Genomic DNA, 15,384 nt, shown 5'->3' with positions numbered 1-15,384 from the left:
CTGGGCTCTGGTCAAAAGTAGTGCCCTATGTAGGGAGTAGGGTGCCATTTGGGATGCAACCTGTCTATCTCCAGTTTGATGCCTGAGGCTATCAAGTACAGACTCTTGAATCTTATCAGGTTTTACTATTGACTGACTACGTTCTGACAGGCCAATGCTTGCTGAACATAGGCCTTATACACTGCACTAGCACATTATTCTCCTGAAAACACATTTACATCTTCACCATCTTCAGGAATGTGGTTTTCCTTTTGAACTTCAGAGTCACAGACCACTGTTAGGGTGTCCATTAAAGCCCTTGGTGGCCTGACCCTTGCCCTGGGTGAGGTGGGTACATGTTTTGTTCTGGATATTTTATTGCCTCCGATTGTTGGTATGTGGAGGTCAATCAAACAGCCTGGGGCTTCCCGCCTGTTAGGCCCCATACCTGACCATTGACCATCCTCACAGGGCTGTGGACAAAGCCTGTGAAGCATTTAGAATCCTGCCTATGTTAACCACGGAATGATGTTAGCGTGCCATTAGTGCCTCTAAATCACCACTGTGTGTGAATGTAGCCTGGGGTAAGCATATTAAAACACCTTTAAGTGAGATTAGTGATGATGTTTTTTAAACCCCACTCCTCCAGTCAGTACATTCTGTGTGCCTCTAGTACACCATAGACAAGTCAATGCTGGGCATTTCCATCAAAAATGAACCATGAGCACCAACGTGAAGTTCATAGGAGCATATCAAACTGGGTGTCAAATGAAAGCTAAGAATCTATTTTTATGGAAATGAAGGCATATACATTTTTAAACCACTTTCCATTTTAAAAAAACATAAGCAAATGCTTTGATTTCTGGATAAACAAATGGAAAAGGGATTGTAGAAAACATCGACCAGGAAAAAAAAAAAAAAAAAAACTCTTAAAAGCAGTGGCAATTTTAGCATGTAAATTTTTTGGGGGTAAACTCAAACGAAAAAAATAAAATTGGGGATGCATGCCAGCAAAGCCACTACACAATAATTGCACTATATCGGTGGCAAACGAAGCCCACAAACTGTTAGTGCCTACATAAAGCTGTCCCAACAGCAGAGCTTTCTTTTCAGCACCATGGATTGAATCCTTTCCACCGCTACACCTGGCTATCAGCGGAGCATTGTCTGGAAGTGAAACAGTTCATTCAGCCTCATTTACTGCCTTTTTTAAAACATAAGGGAGCAATAAGCAGATAAGAGGCAATCTGTAATTTCGATAAAGACTAATGAGCGAGCTAGGACGAAAGCACTTAATAATTTTTTCAGCACTTTTGAAATGTACAGGACAGAATTCAGAAAATGGGCCGTTCTTACAGTGTTCTCCCTGTACACCAAGTCAGAACCGTAGAATAAATAAAGGGGGGCATTTAAGCAGACCATGAAAGCTCTTACAATATTCAATGATTACATTTCTCTAAAACAGGTTATAGGCTACATGTGCACCACCAAGTCAGAACAGTAGTTGAAATTAAGAGGGGAAAAATATACCAAATTATTAGGGTGAGGCACATGGGCTACTAAAAGATTACTACACAATATACACTCAGTATAACTTTCTTATCTACAGTATACATATCTCCCTGGCATCTTACATCATTTATGCAGCAGCATACAAAACATTTTTGGACTCACCTTGTTGTGCTGTACGCACTTGAACAGGAAGGTGACGTGGCAGTCTTTCGTGGGCAAATTTTGTCATCAAACTTTGTCAAAGTCTGGCATTCTCTGCATGTATGGTACGTTCAAGACAACACAGGAAGAAAAAAAACAAGGTCGAATCATGATGACGTCAGTGATCTGAAGGTTGTAGCTCTAGAAAGAGGCCCGAGGTTGGATGACTGTTCAAAGCATATTTTCTTAGTCAGAGCTTGTCTCCCCCCCAAGAGTTCCCAGTTGTCTTGAACTCACTGAAGTCAGATTTCCCAGTTCCGAGTTAACAGTTGTTTTGAGCGAGGCAAAAATCATGCTGGATTGACAGCATGGCCAATATTGAATGTTTAACATTTTAAACTTGGAAAAGAGACCCTTAAACCCAGACTTGGGAACACAAACCCACTTAACTGAATAGCAGGCTAGTGATTGCTTTGCAATGCTTGCAGTTAGCCACTGATTCTTTCCAAACCACTCATTGTTGAGTTTGCGATTTCCAACTTGTTGTGTAATGTTTATGTCCAATAGTTTCTATAATTTATGTTTATTATTTCTCTTCATATGACAAGGATTAAAAAGGATTTGCCAGTAGATTGTCGACTTGATTCATGATGACTGTTAGCTAAGATTTTGAAAGTATTTTACCTTTATTTAACTAGGCAAGTCAGTTAAGAACAAATTCTTATTTTCAATGACGGCCTAGGAACAGCTACTGTAGATATAACGTGATTTGACGTAATTTTATCTGTGGCCAATGATCTTGAGCCTTCTTGGATGGGCACTTTCACTCTGCCTCTCACTCTCCAGTTGATGTCACCTCTCCTGGATCTTACCGACACCTACCCATGAGCCCCCTCGCTTTCCATTTACTGTAACCAGCATCCTCACCCACTGAGCACCGGACACCCATGGACGTTGACATTTGGTAGTTGACATTAAGTCAGCCCACCCTGGCGTTGATGTTAACGTCCACAGACGGACCGGACCCAATCTGAACCAATTATAGACGTACTGTATGTTTCACAAGTTTGAATAGTACAGTGAGTAGGGCACAGTGCAATACAATAGTAAAGAAAAGTAGAGTACAGTATATTGCACTGCACTCTGCTGTACTCTATAAGGCACTGTACTCTACTGTGATGTCCAAACTTGTGAAACATGAGGAGAATGACATTCATATCCATAATGATGCAGTACAGCTCAGGGACCCATGATGTAATTCCGTTACCCTGTGTAAATCCACTTCACTTACTGTAGTTCAATAATCAAAAGAGATTTTTTTTTCAACCTCAAGGTGCCATGTCATTCTTTCTGCAGACATCTTTTAAACCGGAGCAGATATTTAACAGAGTTTTTGGAAAACGTTGTCGCATAAAAACCTGAGGGAGGTTTCACCGTTATTCCGTTGCCAAAGTTGGCATAGTCACAGTTCTCCAATAAATTCATTTTTGTAAATTTCAGTGGAAAGTAAAAATAGTTATTGTGCATAGTCTTGTATAGTTTGTTAAACTTTGAAATCAATTATTTTTGTTTGGTATACATTTTAAAGTGAAAAACAAAACCTGCAGTCAAAGTGTAATTCCGTTACCATGGAATTGTGCTGATTCCATTGTGAGGGGGAAAAAAATTGCTAGTGGTCAAAGGCTTTCATCACATCTGACTGGGCAGAAACAGAGACTGTCTTTACTATGATGTAACATCCTGGACAGGGACACACTGTCACATTGATGTCCTCCATCTTCACACCTCATTGACCAGGGACAGAGGGAGTGAAGTGTACTGAACTGGTGATGTTTGTGAACCAAAGGAGATCGACCCAGACACACTGGTTGATGATGTAACATCACTAAAAGCAGGCAAAATGTCACGTTTTTCATAGCAGATGGACTCGATAAACTACGGTTGTAATGTGTTTTCAATGAGCGAAGGCTGGTGCGTGCCAGGGGAGATGCAATAAACACATATTTCGTAAACTCTCAACTCTTTCTCACTGCAAATGATAACATACTGAAATGATCAAATGTTTTGCCCTTACTTCATCTCTAATGCTGTTACGTAGCCTAGCAGTTAAGAACATTGGACCAATAACTGAAAGGTCGCTGGTTCAAATCCCCAAACTGACAAGGTGGAAAAATCTGCTGTCCTGCCCTTGAGCAAGGCAGTTAACTGCCAAAAACTGTTCCCTGGGTGCTGATGATGTCATTGATTAAGGCAGCCCCCTGCACCTCCCTGATTCAGAGGGGTTGGGTAAATGCAGAATGCATTCAGGTTGTGCGACTGAATGCATGGTACATCAGACTTTATTAGACCTCCAGCCTACCAATTACATTTAGGGTAAATGACTTATCTTGTGGTGAGACAGTGGCTCCGATCCATGTCATTATGCTTTCGGTTGAGTTGTATTGTGCAACAGTTGCATGACCAGATTAGCTGGGACCACAGGTAAAAGTGATGGTTTTGGTTACGATGCCACAACTGCTATTGAATCATCATCCCTCAGGGTCTCTTACACACTACATTCATGGGTGTCTACAGTGGATGATGGACGAAAAGGGGAGAAAACGGTCTAAGGGATGGTAGGTAAGTCTAAGTGAGAACAAGGTTGTGCATCACACACTGCCTGCATGCTTGTGTTGGTCCCGTGAGAAGACACTAAAGGATTTCATTATAATCCCCTCTAAAATGTTTCCCTCGGCAGCAGCAATCTAAGTAGCTTTAACTGTCATGCCTGGCCTACTGCACTGTAGGTACAGACTGTACAGAACCACAGTCATGCGGTAAATGGAGGGCTCTTATTTGGGACATAATTATTACAGATTCCCTTATTGTTAACAGGGGATTGTGGTCACATCAAAGAAGCAATGGTCTGATGGTTCTTCCTCTTCCCACTTCTCTGTTGATGTTTAATGTGTAATCCTCATTTCAAAGTGATGAGGGGTTAAGTCTCCACCCACTGTGCACCACCACACCATCCAAACTGCACTTTAGGGGAATGAGACCAATCAAATGTGATCTTACCTCTCCATACCAGAGACATACACCGAGTATTCCAAACATTAGGAACACAGTCCTAATATTGACTTGCGCACCCCTCAGAACAGCCTCATTTAATTTGGGTAAAGACTCTACAATGTATCGAAGGCATTCCACAGGGATGCTGGCTCATGTTGACTCCAATGCTTCCCCGCAGTTGTGTCAAGTTGGCTGGATGTCCTTTGGGTGGTGGACCATTAATACACATGGGGAAACTGTTGAGCGTGAAAGACACAGCAGCATTGCAGTTCTGGCGGGTAGGAACGTTGGGCCAGTAACCAAAAGGTTGGTGGATGGAATCCCTGAGCTGACAAGGTAAAAATCTGTCATTCCTGAGCAAGGCGCCTGGCTCCTACTACCCAGGCTCCCGAGTGGTGCAGCGGCCTAAGGCACTGCGTCTCAGTGCTAGAGGCGTCACTGCAGACATCCTGGTTAGAATCCAGGCTGTATCACAACCGGCCGTGATTGGGAGTCCCATAGGGCGGCGCACAATAGGCCCAGCGTCGTCTGGGTTTGGCCGGTGTAGGCAGTCACTGTAAATAAGAATTTGTTCTTAAGTGACTTGCCTAGTTAAATAAATAAAGAAATACCATACCCGTTCAAAAGCACTGACGTGTTGAGTCTTGTCCATTCACCCTCTGAATTGCCCACATAAACAACCCATGTCTCAAGGCTTAAAAATCCTTCTTTAACCTGTCTCCTACCCCTTATCTACACTGATTGAAGTGGATTTAACAAGTGACATCAGTAAGGGATCATAGCTTTCACCTGGATTCACCTGGTCAGTCTGTCATGGAAAGAGAAGGTGTTCTTAATGTTTTGTACACAGTGTCTCTACTACTTACATTTGACCTGCAAATCTAAACGGTCTCAGGTCCGTTGTGCCCCACACACAGACACACACACACACTCCTCAAAAAAATAAAGGGAACACTTAAACAACACATCCTAGATCTGAATGAAAGAAATAATCTTATTAAATACTTTTTTCTTTACATAGTTGAATGTGCTAACAACAAAATCACACAAAAATAATCAATGGAAATCCAATTTATCAACCCATGGAGGTCTGGATTTGGAGTCACACTCAAAATTAAAGTGGAAAACCACACTACAGGCTGATCCAACTTTGATGTAATGTCCTTAAAACAAGTCAAAATGAGGCTCAGTAGTGTGTGTGGCCTCCACGTGCCTGTATGATCTCCCTACAACGCCTGGGCATGCTCCTGATGAGGTGGCGGATGGTCTCCTGAGGGATCTCCTCCCAGACCTGGACTAAAGCATCCTCCAACTCCTGGACAGTCTGTGGTGCAACGTGGCGTTGGTGGATGGAGCGAGACATGATGTCCCAGATGTACTCAATTGGATTCAGGTCTGGGGAACGGGCGGGCCAGTCCATAGCATCAATGCCTTCCTCTTGCAGGAACTGCTGACACACTCCAGCCACATGAGGTCTAGCATTGTCTTGCATTAGGAGGAACCCAGGGCCAACCGCACAAGCATATGGTCTCACAAGGGGTCTGAGGATCTCATCTCGGTACCTAATGGCAGTCAGGCTACCTCTGGCGAGCACATAGAGGGCTGTGCGGCCCCCCAAAGAAATGCCACCCCACACCATGACTGACCCACCACCAAACCGGTCATGCTGGAGGATGTTGCAGGCAGCAGAACGTTCTCCACGGCGTCTCCACGGCGTCTCCAGACTGTCACATCTGTCACGTGCTCAGTGTGAACCTGCTTTCATCTGTGAAGAGCACAGGGCGCCAGTGGCGAATTTGCCAATCTTGGTGTTCTCTGGCAAATGCCAAACGTCCTGCACGGTGTTGGGCTGTAAGCACAACCCCCACCTGTGGACGTCGGGCCCTCATACCACCCTCATGGAGTCTGTTTCTGACCGTTTGAGCAGACACATGCACATTTGTGGCCTGCTGGAGGTCATTTTGCAGGGCTCTGGCAGTGCTCCTCCTGCTCCTCCTTGCACAAAGGCGGAGGTAGCGGTCCTGCTGCTGGGTTGTTGCCCTCCTACGGCCTCCTCCACGTCTCCTGATGTACTGGCCAGTCTCCTGGTAGCGCCTCCATGCTCTGGACACTACGCTGACAGACACAGCAAACCTTCTTGCCACAGCTCGCATTGATGTGCCATCCTGGATGAGCTGCACTACCTGAGCCACTTGTGTGGGTTGTAGACTCCGTCTCATGCTACCACTAGAGTGAAAGCACCACCAGCATTCAAAAGTGACCAAAACATCAGCCAGGAAGCATAGGAACTGAGAAGTGGTCTGTGGTCCCCACCTGCAGAACCACTCCTTTATTGGGGGTGTCTTGCTAATTGCCTATAATTTCCACCTGTGAAAATTTGTCACCGGACAAGTGACTGGAAAGATTTTTATTGCTGACATTTGAGAAATGTACCGTTTATCATTGGGTACGTAACCCATTAGGGTGTCCACCCGCACAGCCAGCGCCATCAAACTATGGATATCGGCCAAATGAGACACATTTACATGTCCTTAAAAACAGCCTATAACAAATTACAAAAACACTATTCCTTGTTTTACAATGTGCATGTGTGCAAAAATGTATAGCGTATTTGTTTACTTTCCTAAATCAATAATTGTCCTCCTCACGGTTCAACTGTTAGGGATTTGAGCAATAAATGCATGATATTAATATGTTAAATCTTTTTTTTTTTTTTAAGAATAGAAGCTTAGGCCTAGCCCCAGGAGAGATCAAGATATGCCGGCGGCATTCTACGACACCAACATGCATTTATTTATCTTTGTCAGATAGGCTACTGAGCAGGGTTTCCCAAACTCTGTCCTCAGGACCCCAAGGGGTGCATGTTTTTGTCCTAGCACTACACAGATGATTCAAATTCTGAACTAATCATCAAGCTTTGATCATTTAAATCAGCTGTGTAGTGTTAGTGCAACAAACTAAAAAAAGTACGCCCCTTGGGGTCCAGAGGACAGAGTTTGGGAAAAGCTGGGCTACAGTGTCTGCTATACAGATATAAGCATACAGAAGGAGGCTAATTCGTAATTCTATCCAAATATTTTTTTTAATAAAAGATAAGCATTATATTGTCAGATTATAGGAGTAACTCTGGTAGGCCTAAAACATTGTTCCTCACCTCAAGTTCAACTGTAGGAGTTAATTGGAGCACTGGTGTGCACTACCTTCATATCATAAGCCTGCAGTAAAATAGGTTAATAGCTACACCTTTACAAAAGTTTTTCAACTTTTAGGGTAATATCAATAGTCAGTCAAGCCATTGATAAGGAAAATACAAGCAGGACATTATACATCGCTTCAAACACAACGTTACAATTGGAACTTAAATTTGGCCCCCCCAAAAAATGTCTCAAGAAAGGTTAGTGCCTACCGTACCCAAAGAATGGCAGCAATAGGCTAATTATATGCATTTAACAAAAGGCCCATGTATAACCTAACTAAATACAGAGAACACAATTGAAAAGACAGATTGAACTTCATTTAGCCAATGAAAATGTCTCAACAGAATGAAACAAAACACATTTTGCATATTTAAAGAACTGATTTAGATTAATACATAGGCCTACAATAATAAGGATATACAACAATAATAAAACAAATTAAATACAAAAAAACATACAAAATTGCATCCTACCTGAATAGCGAGTTGCACAGTAGCCTGCATATGGCCATTTTTGTGTTATTAGAAAATATTCTGCTTATGTCCTCTATTATGTAAATAATGTAGAATTGCATTAAATGCTTTTATAAAAGGCTATCCCCCCACCCCATGCAAAAATGTAGTCCCTGTGTGTGGAAATCCCAAACATGTGTCTGCTCAACTGCCTGCCAGTATGCAAAAACAAAAGCACCCCCGCCCCACAAACTCAAAACATATTTTAGCAGCTATGACTGGGACAAAAACTGCAACTGGCCAACTGAAGAATGTTTCTGAAAGTCTGACACCTTTTTTAAAAACGCCCTTTTCCTTTTCTACCAAAACGCTCAGAGGCGCGCACAGGTAATTGTTTCCAGATTTAGATTTCCAGAAGTTCCAGATTTAGTAATTTGGGGAATCTGGTTGAGGTTAGGAGCACCGAGCACGGTTGTGTAGCACCTTCCACATTCTGACTAGATGACATGTGAGAGCTAACACAAACCCACTAGAACTTAATAGCTATTAATTGATATGACATAAAAGTTATGTGCAGCACACAAGGCATGCGCAACACTTGAGCAGCCTAGATGGGCAGTTGCACAAACTCCTTCAGTTGACAGATCACTATTTTTTTTTATTCGTCTAGAAGGCCTAATCTTCCAGAAGGTCTCATGCTCAACCAAATGCATTGAGAGAGATTGAGATGCTTAAATTGTGCAAACACCAATTGCATGACATCTCACTCATCTTATTTAGTTAACATTACACCTTCATCAGCATGTTGCATTGAATAAAAAAAAGACAGGATGAGGAGTAGCTTGGAAGACAGAGGCTTTTAAACTGAACACTTTCTTTAGGAAAGCAGCGGCGTTGGTGGTTCTGGTGAAAAGAAACTGAGCAGGCTCATGAAATAATCAGGCCTTGCAGTTTGCAGAATTACACAAAATACATGGGCTACAAAGTACACTACAGTAGCCTTCATGAAATTGGGGAAAGTATTAGGCTACATGTCTTTCGTGCAATATAGCCGTTTTAATGACAATTAATGCAATACGTATTTGATTCAGTAATGTGCTGAAAGTAGATGCTTGAAGGGTCATTCCATTTGATTTCAAATCACTTTTTGACCACACACACACACCTTTTGACTTGAGTGCAACTTTCCATACATACATGCCCATGGTAGAGTTGGTCAGAAAGTGACATTTTGGGCCTGAATGCCAAAACAATCCGGAGTTAGAGGTGCTCAAAGTTGACCCATTTTGCACACCCCACTATAACATGAGACATTCATGGAAGTCTTCATCACTGGAAAATATGAATAGTTGAGTTTGATATGACTTAAAAGCTTATCAACAGTGTTGTCAAACTATTTTATAATTTCCTTTAAAAAATAAAGTTGAATAGCATTTTTTTAACCATTAAAAGGGCTACTGCGAGATTAAGATTTTGTATTTTTTTCTACTTACCCAGAGTCAGACAAACTCATGGGTACAATTTTTATGTCTCTGCGTGGAGTTTGGAGATTATTAAAGTTAACATATTAGCACAATTGCTGGAAGCTATGTGGTTGGTCATTTAGTCTTACAAAGCTATACATAGTAGTCAATATTTTATACATCTGTTAATGTTACTGAGTGACAATCATAAGAAACAAGATTCTAGCCACTTCCTCATTCTTTCCCAGAATTTGCATAGAGATCACAACATTGTATCTGTCCCATTATGGCGTCTGAGTTCACGGGCAGCGCCATTGAGTATCATGAAACGTTGCGATCTCTATGCGACAACAAGGAAAGAATGAAGAAGTGGATAGAATCTCGTTTCATATGATTATCAGTAACATTAACCAATGTATAAAATAGCGATTACTTTGTATTTATTTTTTTACATACAAGTCTAAATGCATGTGTTAATGAAATGATAAGTATTAGTATTTTTGTCTGTAAGGTATTTTCCGTTACGTGTCGGACCCCAGGAAGACTAGCTGTCGCCATTGGCGTCGGCTAATGGAGATCCTAATAATAATACAAATTATCATATGTATAGCTTTGTAAGACTATAAATGACCAAATAAAATAATGTTAATTCGTCACATACGCCAAATACAACAGGTGTAGACCTGAAATGCTTACTTACAAGCCCTTAACCAACAATGCAGTTCAAGAAATAGAGTTTAGAAAATATTTACTAAATAAACTAAAGTACAAATAAAATAAAAATAACACAATAACGAGGCTATATACAGGGGGTACCGGTACCGAGTCAATGTGTGGGGGTACAGGTTACTCGAGGTAATTTGCATATGTATGTAGGGGTAAATAGACTATGCATAGATAAACAGCGAGTAGCAGCAGTGTAAAAACAATGTAAATAGTCCAGGTGGCCATTTGATTAATTGATCAGCAGACTTATGGCTTGGGGTAGAGGCTGTTAAGGAGCCTTTTGGTCCTAGACTTTGCCTTCTGGTACCGCTTGTCGTGCGGTAGCAGAAAGAACAGTCTGACTTGGGTGACTGGAATCTTTGACAATTTTTGGGGCAAACCACCTAGCTTTAGTGTTGTTAGAAAGTCAATTTCTCTGCTTTTAAGAGGCGCTGGCTACTGTACCGGCAGACTTCCAGCAATTGCACTAACGATATGCTAACTTCAATCATCACTAAACTGCAAGCAGAGACATAAAAATGGTCTCCATGAGTTCGTCTGACTCTGGGTAAGTAGAAAAACTAAATCTCGAAATCTCGCAGTATCACTTTAACATCAATTATCTGAAAACGCATAAACGCCGATTTCTTTCTTTCTTCAATTTCCACTTATATTGTAGCTTAGATCCTAATTTATATCATCTGAGCTGTTTGTGTTGTGCCCAACATTGGTTGAGACAAAGCATACTCTTGAATACAGGGTGGATTTCATTTCAATTATAGAAATATAATTCATAGAATGGACCTATCCCTTCAAACCATTGCAATTTAACTGGCACACAATTTAAAATGTACATTTTTACTTCCAATTTACTTTCACAAAGATGGCCGCTGGTCCACCTACCTTCGAATGTCAACTTAATATGTGAATGTCTATCATCTATATTTCTATGATTTCAACAGGATTCTATCAAATATTGACAGTATAATTTCAAACAACTGATATTCCCATTCAAGTCAACCTGATGTGTGGACCTCCAACCATATTTGTGATACCATCTGAAAGTTGACATTTCAATTGTATTCCCATTTTAGTAAATGTATTAGTCAAAACATGACACCCACCCTGTATTCAGGAGTATGCCGTGTCAACTGATGGCGGGCACAACCCAAACATCTCAGATTATGTCAAAGAGTCTAAACTACAACATGTGATTTTTTTATTTTACAAATGTAAGTATACTAGTTTAGACAGGCTATTTTAAGTTAAAGAAAACAAAATAGTTTGACAACCCAGTTAGCTTTTAAATGATCAAACTCAACCGTTTGTTTTCCAATGATGAAGACTTGAATTTTCTCATGGTATGGTGGGGTATGCAAAATGGATAAAGTTTGAGCATCTCTATCTCCTGAATGTCTTGGCATTCAGGTCCAAAATGTCACTTTCTGGCCATTTCTTCCATCGGCAAATATGTATGGAAAGTTTCGTTCAAACCAAAAGGGGTGGGGTCAAAAAGTGATTGAAATCAAATGGAACGACCCTGAAGCCAGTTGCAACATTGTAGCCTAAACACTCATATTCCTATCGTATGTAAAAATGAATGGCTACATACTGACTGGTTACATTTTGTTGCCAAAGACCTCGCTACATGAATGTAGATGTGACAATGTATTGCATCGTTTTCTGTGAATTGCCTACCTATTCACCGAATATAACAGTCGCAACCTAATAACAAGACTAGCCTATTCAACGTAGATATGGCAATTGACAACAGATGTGAATTCCAATGGCTGGTACACAAATAAGCGACTGTTTTACTTGCTGCTCTGTGCTAAATCAAATAGCCTCATAGCCTAACAATCACTTGAGAGCTAATGTGTATTCCATGCAGCAGCGCACCGGGCAAACATAGGCAGAAATTATTCTTGCAAATAGCCCTAAACCGGGTCAACGGTATTTTTTCTGAATGGTTCAAGAAAAGGACAGTAAGGACGGCGCATAAAAGAGAATTAGCGAAGGTTATCAGTGCCGCTTACCGTCAATGGCTCTGGCTGGAACGATTACCTCCAAACTGTGCAAAAATCCCAAGAAAAACAACCCAACCGCCAGCGTGTTCGCTGTGGCGCGAAACATTGTTTCATAAAAGAGATAAAAACAAGATAAACGAAATCAAACTCATCCACCACCGCTTTTTGGTCCTGTCAAGCTTGAGTTCGCAGTCAGCCTGCGAAATGTTTCCGTTCCCGAGCGATGCTCTTCTGTCGATGCGCAACGGAGCTGCAAGGGCTTTGTGCTCGCAACGAGAATAAAAACGGTGTACTCTATCAGAGCTAAAGCCAAGGCTTCTCCAGCCCCGGGAATGCTACGGGTTCCTTTGATGCATGGATACCATGTAGCTGGAATTATCTGTTAGCTAGCCTTTCTGGGTTGCTGCACACGTATGCAGAGATGAAGAAACCGGAGAGACGGCGCCTATGATGTACCCAAACCATACAGGGGTGTCCTTTTCTTTGTTCTCCGTGACAGCCGGCGACACAGTTCTGACAACCACGGCAGAAAATAAAAAAAGTAATAGCAATTTCTCTCCCCAACCCCACCACCTCTGTTGCTGGTGGTAACGCAGATTGAGTCGGTATTGAGCCTCATCCCCTTAAATCAGCGGGCTGATGTGTGTGACGTCACCAACACCAATGGCTGGCCACATTTCTGTCCACCGAGCATCCAGCGCCAGGCGACGATTGGGCAAATTCTTTTCGGTGACAAGCTCCACGAATCAAACCAGAGCGCGAAGAGTGTATGTTGATAATAGTGCTACCCATTTTCAGTTGTCTCAGATGGACATGATTCTTTTTCTTTCAAATGCTAGTGGCGTAGTCATCTCCTCATCCAAAACCTGTTTCGAATGCCAAATTTGTCCACAGAATCTGCTGAAATATTGATATTTGCCCATGTGTCATACAGCTTGGGCTACCTAGAAAGGCCTACAGTGGCAGCCTAGATGTGTGAAACCAGACAAATAAATGTATGAAAAAACATTTAATAATTTTGTTATATTTATGTCTGGGTAAAGGTGCATACTTCAGAATTGTTAGCATAATCCTATATCTAGAGTGAGAATTTATTTGCAAAGTTTCAGGACAATTGTTTCCTGGGATGGGGGTGAAACATCCATAGTAAGTCAAAATGATGAGTAAAGGAAACGAAGTGTGGAAGGTGTTGAGCAGCTCACATGCTCATAACTGCATACCCTATCACTATGTTTATGTAGGGGAGACTGGGTTGATTGTATTTCTCAGCAGTATATTTTACAAGACCATTTTCATTATTAGGAGAAAGACCAAGGTCTTGGGTAGAAATGGGGACTCTTTTTATCCTAATATCTTATTCCAACGTGAAGATTAAACACACTCTGTCGACTTGTGACAACCAGCCCCATCACGGAGTTGGTTGTCACACAGTATGGGGTTGGTTGTCACAGTGTTTGCCATTTGTTTTTCAGCAAAAATTTAACCAATTTACAAAGTTTTTGAAAAAGTAAAGCCTTTATTTGGGGAAAAATAAATTCAACATAGATGATTCGACATTGTAGTTCTTACTCCACTCAAATCATCATGTTAATGCTTAATAAAACAAACAGTAACCATCTGATATTTGGATGAAAATAAAATATTTTGATAAAGTAAAAAAAGTAAAGTCAACACTTTTTTGTTGAAAACAAAGAGCGCTCTTTCAAATAGGAACAGGTATGTTTGTGTGTGCGTATGTCTGTCTGTGTGCGTGCATCTGTGTGTGTGTATGCGTGTGTGTCCGTTTTGACAAGCAGGTCGGACCGGACCAAATCTGAACGAATAGAAGTCCAAGTTTCACAAGTTTGTAAAACACAGCATACAGTACAGAAAAGAAAAGTATAGTATAGTTCAGTACAGTAGAGCAAAGTAGGATACAGTATAGTAAATTAGAGTATAGTTCAGTATAGTAGAGTAGAGTACAGCACAGTAGGGTAGAGTACAGTATAATGTACTGTATTGTATCCTACTATACTCTACTGAATTAAACTCAACTGTAGTCTATTGTACTCTAATGTGCTGTACACAACTGAATAAAACTGTACTCTGTTGAATTAAACTCTGTACTGTACTGTCCAAACTTGTGTTACATAGACGGGTCATTCCATCAGTTTGGTACCTTTCGAGAAGTCTAACTTGGTCATACATTTTTTTTGATTTAACCTCATTTTAACCCCCAAAAAATTACTAAGTGTCTATTAAGTGCCAAATAAAGTAACAGAGTTGACCATAACAGGGTTGACAATTTAACCTTAAATCAGCTATAAATAACCTTGTTGTGTGCAACAGTGAGTGGCAATTGAATGCAAGCTTCACAAAAATGTTTAAATTGTTTAAACATTTTTATCTATGTGTAACAGGGTTGACGTGTTATGGTCGACCGGCTCAGTTTTACACCCCAAAAAACCAAGGAAATGGCATAAAAGAATACAGCCAGCTCACCTGCTTTTACACCATGTTTTAATTAATTAGATGTTAAATGTTTTAGATTTTTTTTAATGGAATATTTTCACCATATTAAGACAAGAGTTCAGTTCACGTTACAGGGTTGACCTTAAAGTGAGGGACAGACGTAAATATATCACTAATCACATAAAATAAATACGAATCTTCCGAAATGACTTTTTCAAAGCAAAAAAAGAACTAAGGTTTTACAGTGATGGTGAAAACTTGAAGAAATATAGGGCTTAAGTGGGTTAAAATCTTCATAGAAGTCACAGAGGGTGCCGGAGGGACATATCAAGATTCCTATTAAAAATCAGATTGACTGAATTCTCCATGTGGTCTATATTAAATGGCACTTTAATATAGCAGGCTT

General features: G+C 40.9%; 1 protein-coding gene across 6 annotated transcripts in view; it reads right to left on the bottom strand.

Annotated features, from left to right (window-relative positions):
* LOC106565466 (low-density lipoprotein receptor-related protein 1) overlaps positions 1–13,134 on the bottom strand; it is a 181,727-nt gene extending 168,593 nt beyond the window's left edge. For all 6 annotated transcript variants that reach the window (XM_014132678.2, XM_014132680.2, XM_014132681.2 and 3 more), the window contains exon 1: positions 12,537–13,134. In XM_014132678.2, coding sequence (XP_013988153.2) covers positions 12,537–12,633 — 97 coding nt within the window. In that variant the 5' untranslated portion in view covers positions 12,634–13,134. The remainder of the gene's footprint in view (positions 1–12,536) is intronic.
* Between the last annotated feature and the right edge of the window lie 2,250 nt (positions 13,135–15,384).

The sequence above is a fragment of the Salmo salar genome, chromosome ssa12 (assembly GCF_905237065.1).
Source record: "Salmo salar chromosome ssa12, Ssal_v3.1, whole genome shotgun sequence".
Taxonomy (NCBI): domain Eukaryota; kingdom Metazoa; phylum Chordata; class Actinopteri; order Salmoniformes; family Salmonidae; genus Salmo; species Salmo salar.
This window is presented reverse-complemented; position numbering and strand designations above follow the sequence as displayed.